At 64.8% G+C, this 17,392-nt stretch overlaps 3 protein-coding genes across 3 annotated transcripts; 1 reads left to right on the top strand and 2 right to left on the bottom strand.

Moving 5' to 3' along the window:
• Nucleotides 1-2,902: 2,902 nt before the first annotated feature.
• VWA1 (von Willebrand factor A domain containing 1) lies at nt 2,903-5,741 on the bottom strand. Its single transcript, XM_058674244.1, has 4 exons — nt 5,584-5,741; nt 4,299-4,856; nt 3,342-3,620; nt 2,903-3,264 (listed from the first exon to the last, which is right to left on the bottom strand). Exons 1-4 carry the CDS (start codon nt 5,654-5,656, stop codon nt 2,942-2,944), a joined length of 1,233 nt encoding a protein of 410 aa, XP_058530227.1. The 5' UTR covers nt 5,657-5,741; the 3' UTR covers nt 2,903-2,941.
• A 3,857-nt stretch (nt 5,742-9,598) lies between these two features.
• On the bottom strand, nt 9,599-10,526 carry TMEM88B (transmembrane protein 88B). The gene is made up of 2 exons (XM_058674322.1): nt 10,254-10,526; nt 9,599-9,844 (listed from the first exon to the last, which is right to left on the bottom strand). The coding sequence occupies exons 1-2, from the start codon at nt 10,524-10,526 to the stop codon at nt 9,599-9,601; spliced, it is 519 nt and encodes a 172-aa protein (XP_058530305.1).
• Nucleotides 10,527-11,601: 1,075 nt separating this feature from the next.
• ANKRD65 (ankyrin repeat domain 65) lies at nt 11,602-16,843 on the top strand. Its single transcript, XM_058660998.1, has 4 exons — nt 11,602-12,068; nt 15,001-15,285; nt 15,392-15,926; nt 16,429-16,843. The coding sequence occupies exons 1-4, from the start codon at nt 11,602-11,604 to the stop codon at nt 16,804-16,806; spliced, it is 1,665 nt and encodes a 554-aa protein (XP_058516981.1). The 3' UTR covers nt 16,807-16,843.
• The last annotated feature ends 549 nt before the right edge of the window (nt 16,844-17,392 follow it).

Below are 17,392 nucleotides of genomic sequence, written 5' to 3'. Positions count from 1 at the left end.
GCTGAACTGGACTTGGGCGGCCCTACTGTAACCCTCTGGGTCCAAGGCCTGCCAAGCAGGGTCAGGGGCTTGGCCCCGCTCCAAGCTAGGCAGGATTGGAGGGGTTTTCTTGCCAGGTGGGAGGTAACTTTAAGCCTTGATCAGGAACAGCCGGTGGTGTGGTAAAGCAGGTTAAGGCGCAGCGTGAGAGGCTAGCATCTCCCATGGGCACCAGTTCACGCCCCAGTTCCTCCACTTCCCATCCAGCTCCCTGCTTGTGGCCTGGGAATGCAGTCAAGGACGGCCCAAAGCCTTGGGACTCTGCACCAGTGTGGGAGACCTGGAAGAAGCTCCTGGCTCCTGGCTTTGGATCAGCTCAGTTCCAGCCCTTGTGGCCTTTGGGGAGTGAGCCAAAGGATGGAAGATCTGCCTCTCTTCTCTGTAAATCTGTCTTTCCAATAAAAAGAAACAGATCTTGGGCTCGGCAGCGTGGCGTAGTGGCTAAGGTCCTCGCCTTGATCCCATATGGCCGCTGGTTCTAATCCCGGCAGCTCCACTTCCTCTCTATCTCTCCTCCTCTCAGTATATCTGACTTTGTAATAAAAATAAAATAAATCTTAACAACAAAAAAAAAAAAGAAACAGATCTTGTCAAAAGAGAGAAGAGCCTAGGTCCGTAAGACCTGTCGTTTGCAGCTTGATGCACTTGGCCAGTATCACTGGCCCCTCTCCAGCAGGGCTCCAGGCACGGAGCAGAAGTGAGGGCCACCCCCCGGAGCCCAGGCCAGAAGGGGCAGGACCCCGGTGTGGCCAGCAGCCAGGGCCCTCTGTCCCCATGGCTGCTGAAGCCGCCAGGCCTGACCAGCCTTCTGGGGAGCCGTGGCCCTGCCCAGGGCTGCCCTGCAGACCCCCATGTTCTACCCTCAAGAACAAGGGGCTGGACCTGTTTGGGAGGCCTGGGCCTCTGTCGCAAAGCAGCCATGCACCTGGCCAGGCCAGCAGCCTCCCAGTACAGGGGCCACACAGGCAGCTGGGCATCCAGGCTCAGGGTGGCAGTACGACCACTGCGACTGCAGACCTTGGCGGGAACTCTGGCCTTGGCAGGAGAGAAGTCCGGCCAGTTGCTCAGCACCAGGCCGCCTCTCTGTCCGGACGCTCCAGGACTCTCTGGGGGCAGTGGGGCAGGGCGGCTGGTGGTTCTCCCCTCGCCGGGGCAGGGCCTTGGCCTCCAGGCCGCTTGGCTGCGGCTCTTCCTGATGGGGGACATGGGGGTGCATCCCAGAGCATGCAACATCACAGCACCATGTTTCAGTGAGGCAGCCCCAGAGGAGAGGCTCCAGTGACCCCTCTCGCCCGCTCCATGAGTGCCCATCTCCTTGACCAGCAGAAGCCAAGGTGTACAGCCTGGTGACGTTCTCTGGGCAGGCAGCCACCTGCATGGTGCCCATGCACAGAGCCCAGACCACCATTAAGCCCAACGAGGGTACTAGCTCCTGGTGATTCGGACTGAGTGAAGGACGCTGCCAGTAGTCACCCTGGGGATGCCACAGGACCATGACCCCCAGGCACTGCCACCCTGGCCTCTGCACAGCTGCCACACGAGCCCTGGACTTGCTGCCCACCTTTCCAAGCTAGAAGCAGGGGCTACCCATTGTAACCCTCAGGACAGTAGGCAGTGGTTCCAACCCTTACCCCGAAATCCCAATCCTAATTTAAACCCTAATTGCAATTGTAAGCAGCTAACCAAAGCACATACCTAACCCTAACCTGACACCAATCAGAACTATACAACCCTAACCCTAAACACCAACCCTAACCTTACCACTACACCAACCCTAACCCTAACCCTAACACCAACCCTAACCTTACCACTACACCAACCCTAACCCTAACCCTAACACCAACCCTAACCTTACCACTAACACCAACCCTAACCCTAACCCTAACACCAACCCTAACCTTACCACTAACACCAACCCTAACCCTAACCCTAACCACTAACACCAACCCTAAACCTGAATCCCATCCTGAACTCCGAGTGGGTGAGGGGCAGGAATTCTTCCCTCTGGTCCCTCTGCTTGGGGTCCAGAAACAGGACACCTTGCATCATGGCACTTGGCAAGCGACCCTTGCCCGGGCTCCTTGGGCCAGGGGCCTCCTCCCCAGGCCCTTCTCAGACCAGCAACCACTAGGGTGGGGAATTCCAGTCCCCAAGTCCCAGGCTGGTGGCTGCGGGGCCCAGCGGCTGAGGGCGCAGGAAGTGTAAGACCCTGGCCACCTGCTCACTGGCCAGGAGGATGTGAGCTGTGGCTGGCCTGCAGGTGCACACCCACTCCCCAGGCCTGACTCTGGGGCAGGGGTAGCCCAGAGAATCCAACTCCCACCCCATTCTCGTGGGTTCTCCTGCCCAGGTCACACACTTGGCCGGCGGGCTGGCTCGCATCAAGCTCTGCCGGACATGGGTCCCGAGACCACAGTCCCTGGGGCTGCAGGTGGCTGACGGCCACGGGTGAGAGGTCCAGCCTCCTCGCAGCTGAGCCAGGGCCACAGGTGGTCCAGGTCTGTGGTAACAAGCCGCATGGCCTGCATCCCTCCACTGCACCACGGAGACGGAGGACACGGAGAACGCATTGAGACCCCACAACGCCCAGTGGTTCACTGTATTTAAGGTCTGGTGTTAGGGTGGGGAGGGGAAAGGCGGAATGTCTGTTGGCTCCGGCCACAGGAAAGGGTCCTCCTCGCCTCTTCACTGCCTGGCAGTGGTGGTCCTGCCCGCTTCCACCCCCACCCACCCACTGGCCCTAACCATCCAGAACCCCAGGGTCAGGTGGACCTGGCCTCCCGCAGCTCAAGCCTCCTCACAGATGCGGGGTCCAGGCTCGGTCTCGCTCTGCACAGAATTCACGGGCTGGTCCGTCTCCCCGCTGGCCGATGCCTGGCGAGCGCCGCCCGCAGCCTTGGCCTCAGGGCCGCGCTGGGCGCGGGACGCGGGCGCGGGCGCGGGCACAGGCGGGCGTGCAGGCTGTGGCCGACAGCGCCCTCTCGCGGCCGGAGCGCAAGGCCGCGGTCACGGTCACCAGGTAGGCGGTGCCCGGCGCCAGGCCCTGCAGCGTGGTGCTGTTGTGGCCGGCGGGCACGTCCACGCGCTGCGCCGCGCCGCCCTGCAGCGGCCCGAGCTGCACGTGGTAGCCGAGCGCGGCGGCCGGGCCCAGTGCCGGGGCCCAGCTGACTCGGAGGCTGCGCGGCCTGGCGTGGGAGATGACGATGCGCTGCGGCCCGGCCTCCTCTGCGGGTGAGGGGAGGAGCGTGAGCTGCGGGCGCCAGGCGGCCCGCGTCGCCTCCCGCGCCCGCGCCCAGCCTCACCTGGCAGCGTGCGGACGCGCAGATGCTGGGGGCCCTCGAGGCGCACGTTGGACTCCGGCACCAGCGCCACAGCGTAGTCCGTGTCGGGGTCCAGGCCGGCCCAGGTCCAGCTCGTGGCGTTCCCGGGCAGCTGCTGGCGCCGCGCGGCCGCTGGGTCAGCGTGGGGCGCCACTTCCACCACGTAGTAGCCGGAGTCGGCAGTCAACAAGGGTGGCCAGGCCAAGCGAAAGCCGCCGGATGTGACCTCGAGGGCACGGAGCTGCTGCGGCTGCATGGCCTCTGCAGGTGGAGCCGGCGGGCTTGGGGTCAGAGATGGCCTCCCCGCCTGACCCTGAGGTCGGAGGCACAGGGGGAGGGCAGGGACGTGCACGGCAGTGACTGAGTCTGGGCCCCCCAGGACCCCTACACTGCGGGCCCAGAGGCAGGCCCCCTCCCGGCAGCAGGGCCAGGGTGGTCCCTGAGACTGGACAGGGCTCCCAGCCTGAGCGGCCAGCACAGGGCCTGGGGTCAGCCAGGCATCTGGCAGGGAAGGGGTCAGCAGAGCCTGGGCAGTCCCAATGGGGCTGGAGGTCACACCATTGACCCTCACTTCCCAACCACCCCAGGCTCAGAGCCCTGTGCCCCGCAGGCCCAGCTGCCCTGGCCCAGGGCCCACCCGGGGCGACATCTGGAGGCAGAGGCTGCCCCTCCACCCTCTCCAGGCCGTGACCCCCCACCCCTTCCGGGTCAGTGGGCTGACTGACAGACTTGCTGAGGGCCCTGGAAGGCTCCGGGGCACAGCTGGCCAAGCCAGGGACCAGGCCCTTCCTCTCCAGCCATGGTGGTCTCGGGCCTCAGAGGAGCACGCGGTGCCATGCGCACAACTCTCGGCAGTGGCCCTTGTCCCGCACTAGCCCTGCAGGGGCACTGGGGTCTGGCCCCTCTCTCCCTCAGGGCGCCCAGTGTGTCCCCGCTCACCGAGGAGGGAGTTCTGCAGCTCCTGCGTGATGATGGGCAGGTCGTCCACATCCACAAAGCGCAGGTGCCGCTCAGCAGGGGCCGAGGCGGCCTCCGACAGTGCCAGCAGGTTGCCACGGCCAGTGCTCACGATGAAGACGGTGACGCCCTGGTCCTTGAGCGCCTGCATGGGGGGCCCCACGGGGTCGCTGGAGCCGCCATCTGTCACCCACACTAGCACCTTGGGCACTCCTAGCCGGGCACCTGCCGCCTCGGCAAATAGCTGCTCCTTGGCATAGGCCAGTGCCAGGCCTGTGTTGGTGTCTCCCATACGCTGGACTGCAGCACGGACAGCAGCCTGGGCGGCCTGGCCTGAGCTGTGCTGGCCGAAGGGGAACTCCGTGTGTGGACGGCTGCCCACATGCACCAGGCTGGCACGCACGGCCCCCGGGCCCACGGGCAGCGACGCCACCAGCTGTCCCACAAACTCCCGAACCTGAGAGAACTCATAGTTGGACACGCTGGCTGAGCTGTCTAGCAGGAACAGGAGGTCTCCCAGGGGGGCCAATGCTGGGGCGCCTGGGAGAAAGGGTTAGGATTCAGCCCAACTGCCGGCCTGAGAGGCTCACTCTCAGGACACAGCCCCCATGCCCAGGGCGCAGCCCTCCTCACCCCATGCCCAGGACACAGCCCCCATGCCCAGGGCGCAGCCCTCCTCACCCCATGCCCAGGACACAGCTCCCATGCCCAGGGCGCAGCCCCCATGCCCAGGGCACAGCCCCCCTCACCCCATGCCCAGGACGCAGCCCATGAAAATCCTGGCAATCACACCCCAGAGGGCTCCAAGCCAAGATCCCACATTCTGATGTTGGGGGAGTCCCTGCTCCCAACACTGGCCATGTGACCGCAACTCCAACTGTAAGGCAAGACTGACCCTTCCACGACTCACTCCCTCCCTTTCCTCAGAGGCCATGTCCAGGTGGCCTTAGCTCAGTCTCAGGATGTGCTCTGGGCAGCCAGGACCCCTCTCTCCCGCATCATCGCCGAGCCAGGGCAGGCGAAGGCTCCGCCGTGCGCGCTCTGGGCTCCCCTTCGCGGTCCACCACAACCCCCGGCCGCCGTGCCGCCACAGGCCATTCCCGGGTAGGGAAACTGAGGCACAGGGTGCCTCCGCCCTGGCCCCGCGGCCCGGCGGCAATGCCGGAGGGGCGGGACCGACGGGGGCGACGTGCCCGGCCCTGCCCGCTCCCGCAGCGCCCGGCGGGGGGCGGGAGCTGCAGCCCCGGCCGGCCGCCCGCGCACTTACCGCGCTCCGCGCCGCTCCGCGCCAGCGCCAGCCGCAGGCTCAGGGCCAGGCCCAGCGCTGTCCAGGGCAGCATCGCGCCACGGCCGCCGGCCACTCGCTGCCTCCGGGGCTGCGGGACGTGCAGCCGCGCGCCCCGCCGGCCCCGCCCCGCGCGCCCCGCCCCGCCCCGCCCCGCGCCGGAGGCCACGCGCGCCACGCCGACCTGCGAGCCCGCCAGGCGCTAGCCGGGACCCTCAGTGCTGGGGGTCCCCGCAGCCCGGCGCGGAGAGCCCCGGGAGCGCGCTGGGGCGGCGCCAGGGACACGCCCACCAGGCCCAGGCGTGGCTCCACCTGCGTAGGGATGTAGGGGTCCTGGGATGCGCGTCCCCAGGGACTGAAGCGGGAACCCTGCCTCCCACCTGGGCTAGTGGACGCGAAGGCACATCGATGGGGGGCGCTTGCCAGGGACCACGCAGGCCTAGATCACACCCCCAGCAGGACCCCGGGGGTCCTGGAGTCCTGGAAGGACGCGGCCCCTCTGGGCCTTGCCCCGCCCCGCGCTGGGGCGGGCTTCTGCCTGGAGCACCGACCCCCACCATCCCCGTGGGGAGACTGGCAGGCGGATGGGACTCAAAGGACTTCCTTCCTCCCTCGCTGGCAGGTGAGGCTCCGTGGGGCCTGGGCACGCAGAAGCCAGACTTTGCCTAAAAAAGGAAGTGGCAGGCCGAAGAGCTGCCGGCAGCTACAAATGAGCGCTGTGTCCCCACCGTCCCCACCCCTCCCCTGCCGGGAATCTTGGCAGTCACGGTGCTGGCTTTGGTCCACGGACCTCAGGCCTTGCCTGCTGAGACCAGAGACAGCCTGGGGCTTCCTCCTCGCCTGGACCAGCAGAGCAGGGCGTGGGCCCCGGAAGTTCAGGGGGTCCCCAGCCCACCAGCGTGCAGGGGCTGCTGCACACACCAGCAGCTGGGTGAGTTTGCCCAGGTAGACCAGTCCTCCTCCCTGCTTGAGTGGGGCCCGGTGTCCTGGGGGAACAGCTGCTGGCGTGCACGGAGCTGCAGTCACACCTCAGCCCTGGCCTGGCAGGCTAGCGCTGGGGGTTCCCGTCTCCCTCTTCCGTGCCTTCTGGAAAAAATGAGTGGGGTTTCGTGGCCATGACGCAAGCCCGGGTGGAAGCAGCCGCCCTCGGCTGGCGCCTGGCGAAGGAGTGGGCCCCAGAGGCCCAGCCTGCAGCAACCCCAGCGACCCTGGCCATCATCTTTGTCCCCAGCCCCTGCTTCTAACCTCATGTTGTTCTCATCCCTGTCTCCCTGACTGTCCACTGCTGCTGTCACCCCAGCGACAGAGGAAGGTGGTGGTGGGGTCAACCGGGGGGGCAGGGACTGGGGCCAGAGCTGAGCCAGACACCACAGGAAGTTCATGGTTGATGGCCCGGAAGCCTCCACTCCAGGGGCAGCGGACCTGAGGCAACGGGCAGGGATGGGTAGGTGGGCCTTGGCCAGGGTGGGCAAGCCAGATGGCTGAGGGGCCCTGCTGCCCCAGCTCCCACCTGGCCTGGCATTCTGGGTGCAGGTCCTTGGCCCGGGTCCGAGGAGGCTCGGTGCCTGCAGCAGGCTACTCTGCCTGTCCTCATGGCCACTGCTCCTGGCTTGGGCCCTGCCCCAACCCCATCCCAGGGACCCTCCCTCCGTACACATTCCAGGCTTTAGCAGAGAAAAAGGGCTCTTTGTCCCCAGCCAGCTGTGGCCGTGCTTGACCCCAGGAAAAGGGGCAACTCCTGGGGCCTCCGACCTCACCCCTGACCTCTGCGGGGGCTGGGGCCTGGGCCCCACCCATGCCGTGAGCTGCTGTTCCCAAACAGGGGCCTCCAACAGGAAGTTGGGGGTGGTCGCTGGAGCCCGGGCTGGGCCTTCAGCAGTGAGTGGGGGGCTGACATCACCCATGGCTCTGTCCAGGAGGGGCAGGCAGGCTTGGGACCCAAACCTAGCAGTGGGGGCTCTGTGTTTCTGCACACTTCCGGCCGGTGTAGTGGGAGCAGCACCCACAGCCCGCAGAGGTGATGAGTGATAGCTTGGGTTCCTACTGTTCTGAGTGCCCAGCAGGGCCCAGGCAGGCTCAGGACTCTCCAGAGGGCTTGGACACTGAAGGATGTGGCAGGGGTGGGGCCCTAACTTGCAGAGCCTCACCAGGCCTGGCTCCATCCCTGCCTGGTCCACTGGGGCTGTGACTGGGGGGACAGTCAGGCCCAGGGCCATGTGGGGGTGTGAGGGGCGGCAGGCACATGGGTGCACACCTGCCAGGAGCTGCCTGTGCCCCTCCGCAAGGGCTGCATGATGAGGGACCTGAGTGAGGGACCGCTGCCAGAAGTGCCAGAGCTCACGCTGGCTCCAGCACAGACTCAGCCTCCCCAGCTGGCCTGTTCCTGTCTGTCCACCCAGCAGGGGCACGTCTGGGCCTCTTACTTGGTCCCCCACTGCCCTGCCTGGGATGCCCCAGGGTCAGGGGTTGGCAGAGCAGGCTGGGAAACACCTTGGGGAGCAGTTGCCTGTGACAGGACTCCCTGCCTCCCCACCCCCACTGGCCCAGCTGTTGTTTTGACGACTTCAGGGCCACCGGATGCTCCAAGGGCTTCCCAGGAGAGTCCTGGGGCAAGGAACAGGAAGGCGGCCTGGCCCCAGGAACCATTCTTGGCAGTTTGGCAACCAGCCCAGCCAGTCTGAGTAAGACGGCAACAAAGCCGGACAGACTCCCGCCAGCTGCTGCCCGGCCACACACTGGTCCCTGCTGGAAGCACAGGCTGAGCAGCGTGTCCCGGCTCAGCATGCGCTCCGTGCTGGACAAGTGACAAGCAGCACAGGTTGAATTGCTGCTGGACTTAGAAGGAAGTGGCCGGGGCCAGGCCACCCCCACAGTAAGCACCCAGAACAGGAATGAACAGACCAGAGAGGGGCAGGTGGGAGCCCAGAGCACGGCCTTCAACGCCCCAGGGAGGTGTCCCCAAGACAGGTCCCAGTGCCGTCGGCGGAGACAGCCACAGACCAGGGCCCAGCTCCCGGCTCCGGAGTAACCCTGCGAGTGTGGGTGATGGGAACTATGCCTGAATCTATGTTCCACATGAACTGTCAGAAACTCCCTTTTAAAGGTTTGTTTGTGTACCAGAAATGCAGAGCTGCATGCGCTAGCTCTCTTGCTCAGCGGCTGCAGGAGCTGGCGTTGGGCCTCCCGGCCTCCCACAGCGGCGCAGGACCCAAGCGTGTAGTCCCTCCTCCTGTGCCTGACATTGGCAGGGAGCTGGATTGGAAATGGAGCAGCTGTCCATATGGGTCATGCTGCAGGCGGCGGCCTAGCTCACTATGCCACGGCACCCACCCACACAAACATGCTAAGGTACCGCAGATATGAAATGTTTAGGAAGCCGAGATCCAGAAAGTGAACTAACTAAAGCAGAAGCTGGCTGTATGTGACCATGTTCTCAGCCGTGCCTCTTCAAGTCACACTGAGTGTCTTAATTTAGAAATTAAAGTCAAGCAGATCTGAAGAAGAACGAAAAACATCCTAACTTTTTTTCTTTCTTTTTTTTTTTTTTTTTACCAATTTACTTATTTGAAAAGTAGAGAGGATGTTAGGTAGCTCCCCGCCGCTGGCTCACTCCACTGGTGCCCACGGGAGCCAGGCTGGGACAGGCAGAAACGAGAGCCAAGCCCACCCGAGTTTCCCTCCCACGTGCGTGCGGGGCCTCCAGGGCTCCGGGACCCCACCTCCTCCCGCAGGTCCGGAGCAGGTATGGGGCACAGAGGGACTGCAACACGCGGGAGCTCACAGGGCCTGGGTGCCTGAATCGGGACTAACCTGCCCAACACATGCCCACTGCACATCGGACACCCGTGAGCTGCCGGCGGACCGGAGGGAGGCGGTGGGCACGGCGGTTATGCAAGGCCAGGAAGAAAGCGCGAATGTTCCAGAAGGGCTCACAGCAGCAGGAAAGAGGCAGGGCGCAGCCGGGCCGCCCCCGCGGGGGCCGGGGTCACACCCAGGGTCACACCCAGGCGCACAGCTGCTCTTCTCCGTCCGGGCCCTCGTCGCCGGCCCCGGGGACGGGGCGGGGTCCGGGGCTCCTGGCGGGAGGCGGCAGCAGCGAGCGGAGGCGCCGGGCCAGGCGGGCGCGGGTGGCCGAGGCGAGCGCCAGCAGCGGCGGCAGGGCCAGGAGGCCGAGCACGATGAGCGCCGCCGAGCTGCGGTCCGACAGCAGCGCGCGGCACCGGGCGCCTGGCGCGGGGTGCACCTGCGGGCAGGGCGCGGTCAGCGCTGGCCGAGGCGGGTGGCGCCCGAAACGCATCCCTGGCACAAGGATCAGAAGGCCCGCCGCCTCTGCCTCCCTCGTGTCCACGGTGGACAAGCAGGGGCATCTGCCCACTGCCCAGTCCACTCCGCAGCTGGTCACGCCCAGCCCGGGCAGAGGGCTGCGGGGTGAACTCCCCTCCCGTTTCCAGCCTCAGCCGCACAGGCCCTGGTGGCCCCTGGTACAAGGGGCGGGGCGGCCCTGGAAGGCTACAAACAAAAGCCCTGTCTTGGCCGGGGCGTTTGGCAGGCAGGGGGCTCCTAGGAAGGCCCGTGAAGGACAGCACCCAGGGCTGGAAGGGGACCATCCCCAGGGCCCCGCTGGTACCCGTCATGCCCAGGATCAGGCTCACCCTCGAGTGGCACAGGAACCCCAGATAGACGGTGGCAGCTGCGGGCAGAAGTGCCAGGAGGAAGACGCTCGCGGGCAGCAGCAGGTGCAGCAGGAGCCCCGCCAGGGTCCAGCTGGGCAGCCGCAGGGTCCCAAGTCCTCGGGGGGCCAGGCCCAGCCACCCAGGGCCACCCAGGGCTGGAGCCTGGCCGTCGGAAGGCCTCCGGGGCAGCATGGGCGCCATGTCCGAGGTGCCTTCTTCATCGTCCTCCATTTCTCTCTGCTGGTCACTCATGCTGTCGCTGGCAGTGGGACTGGGGGATCGTGGGGGTCGGAAGGCAAGGTCAAAGCCATCTGGCTCAGGCTGGAGCCCTCATCGCAACACTGCACTTGACCCAGGTGGGCCAAGCCCCGATGCTCTCCAGGTCCTCTCCCCAGGGGCCCGCAGCAGTCAGTGCCTGTGTGTCCTGGCCAGGCTCCCCCCATCCCCGCAGGCCCTCCTCCCTGCCCGCCCCCCCCCCTTCCACATACAATGATTCCATTTCAGAGGTCTGGATGATGACAACGGGTCAACTCCCCCACCCCCATCCTGTCCCTGCTGCTCCTCTCTGGGGAGAACCTGGGTTCAGCTACAGCAAAGCCTGAGCCTGCGGGGTGGGGGGGCCAGCAGCCGGGGGCTCCAGAGCAGTCAGTCCTTCCAGAGCCTGCTCTGCCCATCGCCAGGTCCCAGGGTGTAACCATCCTACACAGCTTACAGTATTTTGTTGTTGTTAAGATGTATTTATTTGTATCGGAAAGGCAGATCTATAGAGAGAAGAAGCACTCTCCAGATGGCTGCAACAGCCAGACCTGAATCAATCTGAAGCCAGGAGCCAGGAGCTTCTCCCGGTCTCCCACACAGGTGTAGGGTCTCAAGGATTTTTATTTTTATTTTTATTTTTGATGTTTGCATAGTGGATCAGGGTGGGAAGGATTGAGGTGAGGGTTAGGAGAACATGGAGAGACCATTGTTTCTAAGTTGTCTTTTTCTTCTTCCTGTATCTGGGGAAAGGCCTGGCGTTTGTGGAACCCAGGTCGTGGTGTGGTACGTGTTCCTAGGGTTCTGTCCAAGTGGTGTTGATAGTTCTGAAATGCTGTCGATCTCACCAATAGGAGGGGGAGGACACCTTTCCAATCTCCACTGGCTGACAGAGTCGACCTTACAGTCTCCATTTCCTTTGGCTGGGGTAATTGTTCAAATTGCTCTGTTCTCCTTCAACTCTGGTACCAGATGGTACTCAGGCCCCACTGGGCTGCCATATCCTCTGTGTGCCTCAGGGCCTGCCGTCCCCTGCTTTGTCTTTTCCACTGGGCAGGACGAGTTCCTGCAGATGGGCCCAAGGACCCAGGTCAGGAAACCCAGGCCTCACCGGACCCCTCGCCCCCGGGCCTCACCGGACCCCTCGCCCCCGGCCTCACCGGACCCCTCGCCCCGGGCCTCACCGGACCCCTCGCCCCCGGCCTCACCGGACCCCTCGCCCCGGGCCTCACCGGACCCCTCGCCCCGGGCCTCACCGGACCCCTCGCCCCCGGCCTCACCGGACCCCTCGCCCCCGGCCTCACCGGACCCCTCGCCCCCGGGCCTCACCGGACCCCTCGCCCCGGGCCTCACCGGACCCCTCACCCCCGGTGCTCACCGGACCCCTCGCCCCGGGCCTCACCGGACCCCTCGCCCCGGGCCTCACCGGACCCCTCGCCCCCGGCCTCACCGGACCCCTCGCCCCCGGCCTCACCGGACCCCTCGCCCCGGGCCTCACCGGACCCCTCGCCCCCGGCCTCACCGGACCCCTCGCCCCCGGTGCTCAAGGGTCCCGAGGGTTTGTTCCATCCTCTGTTTTCTTCCAAGGCCACAAGCAGGGAGCTGGGTGGGAAGGGAAGCGGGGGGACATGAGCTGGTGTTCTTGTGGGATCCCAGCGCGTGGAGGTAGAGGATGAGCCAATTATGCTGGACCCAACATGTAGCATTTTTAGAAACATTTATCTGTTTACTTAAAAGGGAGAGGAAAGAGAGAAAAAGAGATCTTCCACCTGCTGGCTTACTCCCCAGTGGCCGCACGGCAGGGGTGGAGCTGGACTGGGAGCGGCCAGGACACGCATGCGCATCCAGAGGAGGTGCTGGCGCCGTGAGCACTGACTCAGGCCCCACATCCTGTGGCCACACACTTCCTGGCTTCCTCCCAGCATGTACCAACCTCCAGCTCCACTGCTGCCCCAGTGCCAGGTGTGCCGTGCCGCTCAGTTGGGCCACCAGCAGCACTCGCACCCTGGCCAGGGCCTTTTCTCAAACAGTTAATCTGTTTGTAGATTTTATCTGATAGGCAGATACAGTGAGAGGAAAAGACAGAGGGAAGAACTATGTGATCCAATCAAATGCTAGGACATTTCTCTCAGAACCAGAAGAGACAGCGACGCAGAGCCTGAAGAGCTGGTGCAAAAACAACAAAAAGCAGGCCAGTGCGATAGCTCAGTGGCTAAATCTTCCCCAGGATCCCACATGGGCACCGGTTCACATCCTGGCTCCTCTACTTCCCATCCAGCTCTCTGCTTGTGGCCTGGGAAAGCAGTCAAGAATGGTCCAAAGCCTTGGGACCCTGCACCCACATAGGAGACCTGGAAGAAGCTCCTGGCTCCTGGCTTCAGATCAGCTTAGTTCTGGCTGTTCTGGTCATTTTAGAAGTCACCCAGCAGATAAAGATCTTTCTCTGTCTTTCTCCACAAATCTGATCTGCCTTTCCAATGAAAATAAAATACATCTTTAAACAACAACAAAAAGTAAAGCCGGAGCCTGGTGCGGTAGCCTAGAGGCCAAAGTCTTTGCCTTGTACATACCAGGATCCCATATGGGCACCAGTTCGTGTCTCAGGGGCCCCACTTCCCATCCAGCTCCCTGCTTGTAGCCTGGGAGAGCAGTTGAGGACGCCCAAGGCCTGGGGACCCTGCTCCTGGCTCCCCCGCTCCAGTCCAGCTCCATGCTCATGCCCGCCTGGCCGAGTGCAGGGCGGACACACTAGAGCCAGCCTGGTAGTGGGGCAGGAGTGGAAGCAGAGCAACGGAGCAGAGCCTGGACACTGATGCATGCTGCCGCCAACTGCTCGTTTTGGGCGAATGAGCTGGCACCATGCAGGATGGGCAGCCTCACCCAGGTGCTGAGAGAGCCAGTCCAACACAGGGGTCACCACCTTGCAGCCCACTCGGGTCTCCCTCAGTCCTGGGGCTGCCACTGCTGCCCTCGGCCAGGGTGGGCATGCACAGGGAGCTGGCTAGAGCGGAGGAGCCAGGATGTGGGCAGGCAGTGCCCTGTGGGGCACAGGAGCTCACACTGCTGTCCCGAGGGCCCACCTCGCTCATAAGCCCTGGCTGCAAGGTGTCTGCCTCAGGTCTGAGGAGAAACTGCAAGTCACACACTGCCACTGCCACGGTGAAGAGGGCCTGGGAAGGCTCTGACCCTCTGACCCTGGGCATCTGAGTGGGAGATGAACCCACTGTGGTTTTAAAGGTCCAGATTACTGAGACAGAGAGAGAGAGATCCTCCATCGGCTGGTTCACTCCCCAAATGGTTGATGTGGCTGGAGTCGGGCCAGGCTGAAGCCAGGAGCCAGGAGCTTCTTCAGGATCTCCCATGTGGGTGCAGGGTCCCAAGGCGTTGGGTCATTTTCTACTGCTTCTCCAGGCCACAGGCAAGGAGCTGGATAAGAAGTGGTGAAGCTGGGACTCAACAGCCGCCTGCATGGGATGCTGGCATCAGAACAAGTTAGACCACACGCCACAACAAGCCCCTATGTGGCTTCTGCAGCTGTATCCACTGCCTGGGGAACGTGCCTCGGTGGAACGCTTACTGCAGAACGGGGGTCAGGCACGGCCCGGCATGGACCTCCCTACAGCGACCACGGGGCTCCCTGGGGTTACCAAGGCCTGCCCCATGCCTTGTTCAGGATGAGGAAGGGCTGGGCAGGACAGGACAGCCCCTCTTGGACAACCTGAGGCTCCGCACAGGGCTGGGAAGGGGCATTCACCGTGTGCTGTGCTGCAGGGTGCAGGCTAGGGGTGGTCAGTGGAGCAGCAGGCTGCAACATGGGCAGGCTCATTGGTCCAGCTGCTCCTCTCTGATCCCGCCCCTCTGCAAGTGTCACCTGGAGCCCCTCTCTTCCAGTTTCCGGCTCTGCCCACAGCCCTACAGACCCCCGGATCCAAGTGCTGCATCCTGGGCAGCGGCTACAGATCCTCACTTGCCTGAGACCTGGAGGCCTGGGCAGCCCTGCCTCCAGGTGCTCTCAGCCAGGGCTCTGGTGCCCCCAGGGGCAAGCTGGGGCACATCCCTTGCTGCCTGCGAGGGGGAGGTGGGAGGGAGACACGAGTTCCTGCTTGTCTTTCTGGAACCTGCTCTGAGCTTGGTTCCCCGGGAGAGAGGCCAAGATGGGAGGCGACCACGGGCGCCAGGGCTCCCTGCTAAGCGGCTGGGCAAACAGTGTCAAGTGGCCTGTGAGGCCCCAGCATCCCTGGCACCCCACCTCCAGGCTTGCACCAGATCAGCAGGACACCTCACCGCCAGTCCAACACAAGGTCACATCCCTGCAGCCCACTTGGGTCTCCCGCAGTCCTGGGCTGCCACTGCTGTCCCCAGCCAGGGTGTGCTGGACTGCAACAGAGGAGTCAGGACGTGGGCAGGCATGAACAGGACCCTCAGCCAGGCAAAGCCCCTGGCAATCACTGTGAGTGAAGTCCCTCAGAAGGTTGGGCGGCTGGGCAGGGCTCCCAGAGGCCTGCTGTGGCGTGCAGGAGCCGGGCTCCCCGCAGGTGGACGTCAAGAGCCTTGGGTGCTGCGACCGGGACCTGGCCAGGGAGGAGGCGGATCAGGAGCTGCGCTGGGTGCAGCTGGGCTCCGATGCCCCTCTGGGAGCAGCTACGCCGGTGCAGGTTGCCCCCCAGAGCCGGGGCTGCCTGCTTCAGGCCGTGTGGACCGGCCCGGTGGGCCTTGTGGTGCAGCTGCTGCGGCAAGGAGCTAGCGTGGAGGAGAGGTACGCTGACCCGAGGTCCTTCTTGGGACAGGGTGCAGAGGGGTGAGCCCTGCTCCATCCAGCTGCTTCCGGATGCCCTCGGTCCCACCCCGCCTCTCCCCCGCAGGGACCCCGCTGGCCGGACCCCGCTCCATCTGGCAGTACTGCGCGGCCACACGCCCCTGGTGCAGCTGCTGCTGCGGCGCGGGGCCTCCGCGGGGGCTGCCGACGGCGCGGGGCGCACACCGCTGCACGAGGTCGCTTGGCACGGGCACTCGCGGCTGGCGGAGCTGCTGCTGCGGCGTGGGGCTCCGGCGGCGGCGCGCTGCGGGGCGGGCCTCACGCCGCTGCACTGCGCCGCCGCCCTGGGGCGCAGGCCGCTCGCCGCGCGCCTGCTGGCCGCGCCCGGCCCCGACCCCGCGCTGGCGGATGCGCGGGGCTGGACGGCGGCCCACTGGGCGGCCGCGGGCGGGCGGTTGGCGGTGCTCGAGCTGCTGGCGGCTGGCGGCGGCGCGGAGCTGGACAGCGCCCTTCTGGTGGCGACCGCCGCGGGGCAAGGGGCTGCGCTGCGTCTCCTGCTGGCGCGTGGGGCACGCGTGGACACTGCCGACGGCGCCGGAACCACGGCCCTGGGCCTGGCAGCCAGCCTGGGCCACCCGCAGGCACGTCCCGCCCTCCCCCGGAGGGAGGCTTCGCTGGGCTGCCCAGGGCAGGGCAGATGGACGCACGTGCCGCCGAGTGCCTCATGGAGGGGAGGAAGTGGGGGTGCGGGGTGCTTCAGGTTGAGACTCATGCCAGCACGACTTTCTGTATTTACCTGGAAGGTGCAGCAGGGTTGGGTGCAGGGAAAGAATCCATCTTCCAACCACTAGCTCACCCCCAATTCTCCCCTACTCACAACTGGCCTCAGCAAAGCTGGGATCTCCTCCCAGCTCTCCTCAGATGGCAGGGACCCCCGAGGACTGGGCTGCCACTTGCTGCGTTCCTAAGCACCTTAGCAGGGAGCTGGTCCTGAACAGAGGAGCTAGGACTGGGACCCGGGCTCCAGTACAGGTCCCCAACTCCAGAGCAGGGACACAACCCTCCGCCCCAACTCTGGGGTCTGGGCTGGGGTGGGCTGGGGGCAGGGGAACTTGGAGTCAGCCGCCCACCCTTGCCTTCCAGGACATGGAGGTGTTGCTGGGCCACGGGGCCGACCCAAGCATCCGGGACAGGCACGGCCGCTCCGTGCTCCACAGGGCAGCTGCCCGGGGATACCTGGCCGCTGTCCAGCTCTTGGTAGCCTGGGGAGCCCCTGTGGATGCCCGGGACTCACTGGGCCTCACCCCCTTGCACCACGCAGCCCGGGGAGGCCACGTGAAGGTGGCCAGGCACCTCCTCGACAAGGGCGCAGAGGTCGACGCTGCTGGCTGGCTCCATCACACACCCCTGCACCTGGCCACAGAGCGTGACCACCGTGCCACCGTGGAGCTGCTGCTGAGCCACGGGGCCAGCCGCACCCTGAGGACACAATGGGGGCAGGAGGCCCAGACTCTGCTGTAGGCCTGTGGAACAGCAGGTGCCAGGCCCTTCAGCATATGCCTTCATGGGCAGGGGCCTCAGCTGAGCCACGCCTGGAGGGGGACGGGACAGGCACCGCTGGACTGGGCCCGCTCCGCACTTAGATCTGATCCAAGCTGGCGCTCCTCTTGGGCTGCCCACCCAGGGGGGTCATTCTCTCTCACACCAAGGTGTCCAGGGTTATATACCTGCCCCCCCTCTCAGGTGGACCCTGCGCTATGAGCCGACCCCTGACCCCAGCATGCCAGGCTGGGGCCTGGTCACCCCTGGGGAAGCAGCGGCCGACAGGCCCAGGGCCCTGGGCTCTGCGCACCGAGACACACAGAAATGGAGCACTGGGGCCATCTGGGAGCCCGTCAGCAGGTGGAACATCTTTCTCTGTATTCTTAACTGTTACACATAATACATTTTTTAAAAAGGACTTACTTTTTAAAAAATGTTTTGTTTGTTTACTTATTTTCTTAGTTTAGGATTTATTTACTTTTATTGGAAAGTCAAATTTAGAGAGGAGGACAGAGAGGAAGATCTGTCCGATGATTCACTCCCCAAGTGAGCCGCAATGGCTGGA

The sequence above is a fragment of the Ochotona princeps genome, chromosome 2 (genome assembly GCF_030435755.1).
Source record: "Ochotona princeps isolate mOchPri1 chromosome 2, mOchPri1.hap1, whole genome shotgun sequence".
In the NCBI taxonomy this organism is placed as follows: domain Eukaryota; kingdom Metazoa; phylum Chordata; class Mammalia; order Lagomorpha; family Ochotonidae; genus Ochotona; species Ochotona princeps.
This window is presented reverse-complemented; position numbering and strand designations above follow the sequence as displayed.

Excerpts from the sequence above, each read along its gene's own strand:
- VWA1 (XM_058674244.1), bottom strand. The coding sequence starts at position 5,656 with ATGCTGCCCTGGACAGCGCTGGGCCTGGCCCTGAGCCTGCGGCTGGCG. Across the intron at positions 3,621-4,298 it reads GCTGCAGAACTCCCTCCTCG|AGGCCATGCAGCCGCAGCAG; the intron begins GTGAGCGGGGAC and ends CTCCACCTGCAG. Across the intron at positions 3,265-3,341 it reads GCGCGTCCGCACGCTGCCAG|AGGAGGCCGGGCCGCAGCGC; the intron begins GTGAGGCTGGGC and ends CCTCACCCGCAG.
- TMEM88B (XM_058674322.1), bottom strand. The coding sequence starts at position 10,526 with ATGAGTGACCAGCAGAGAGAAATGGAGGACGATGAAGAAGGCACCTCG. Across the intron at positions 9,845-10,253 it reads GGTTCCTGTGCCACTCGAGG|GTGCACCCCGCGCCAGGCGC; the intron begins GTGAGCCTGATC and ends CCCTGCCCGCAG.
- ANKRD65 (XM_058660998.1), top strand. The coding sequence starts at position 11,602 with ATGGGCCCAAGGACCCAGGTCAGGAAACCCAGGCCTCACCGGACCCCT. Across the intron at positions 12,069-15,000 it reads CACCGGACCCCTCGCCCCCG|GTTGGGCGGCTGGGCAGGGC; the intron begins GTGCTCAAGGGT and ends GTCCCTCAGAAG. Across the intron at positions 15,286-15,391 it reads GGAGCTAGCGTGGAGGAGAG|GGACCCCGCTGGCCGGACCC; the intron begins GTACGCTGACCC and ends TCTCCCCCGCAG.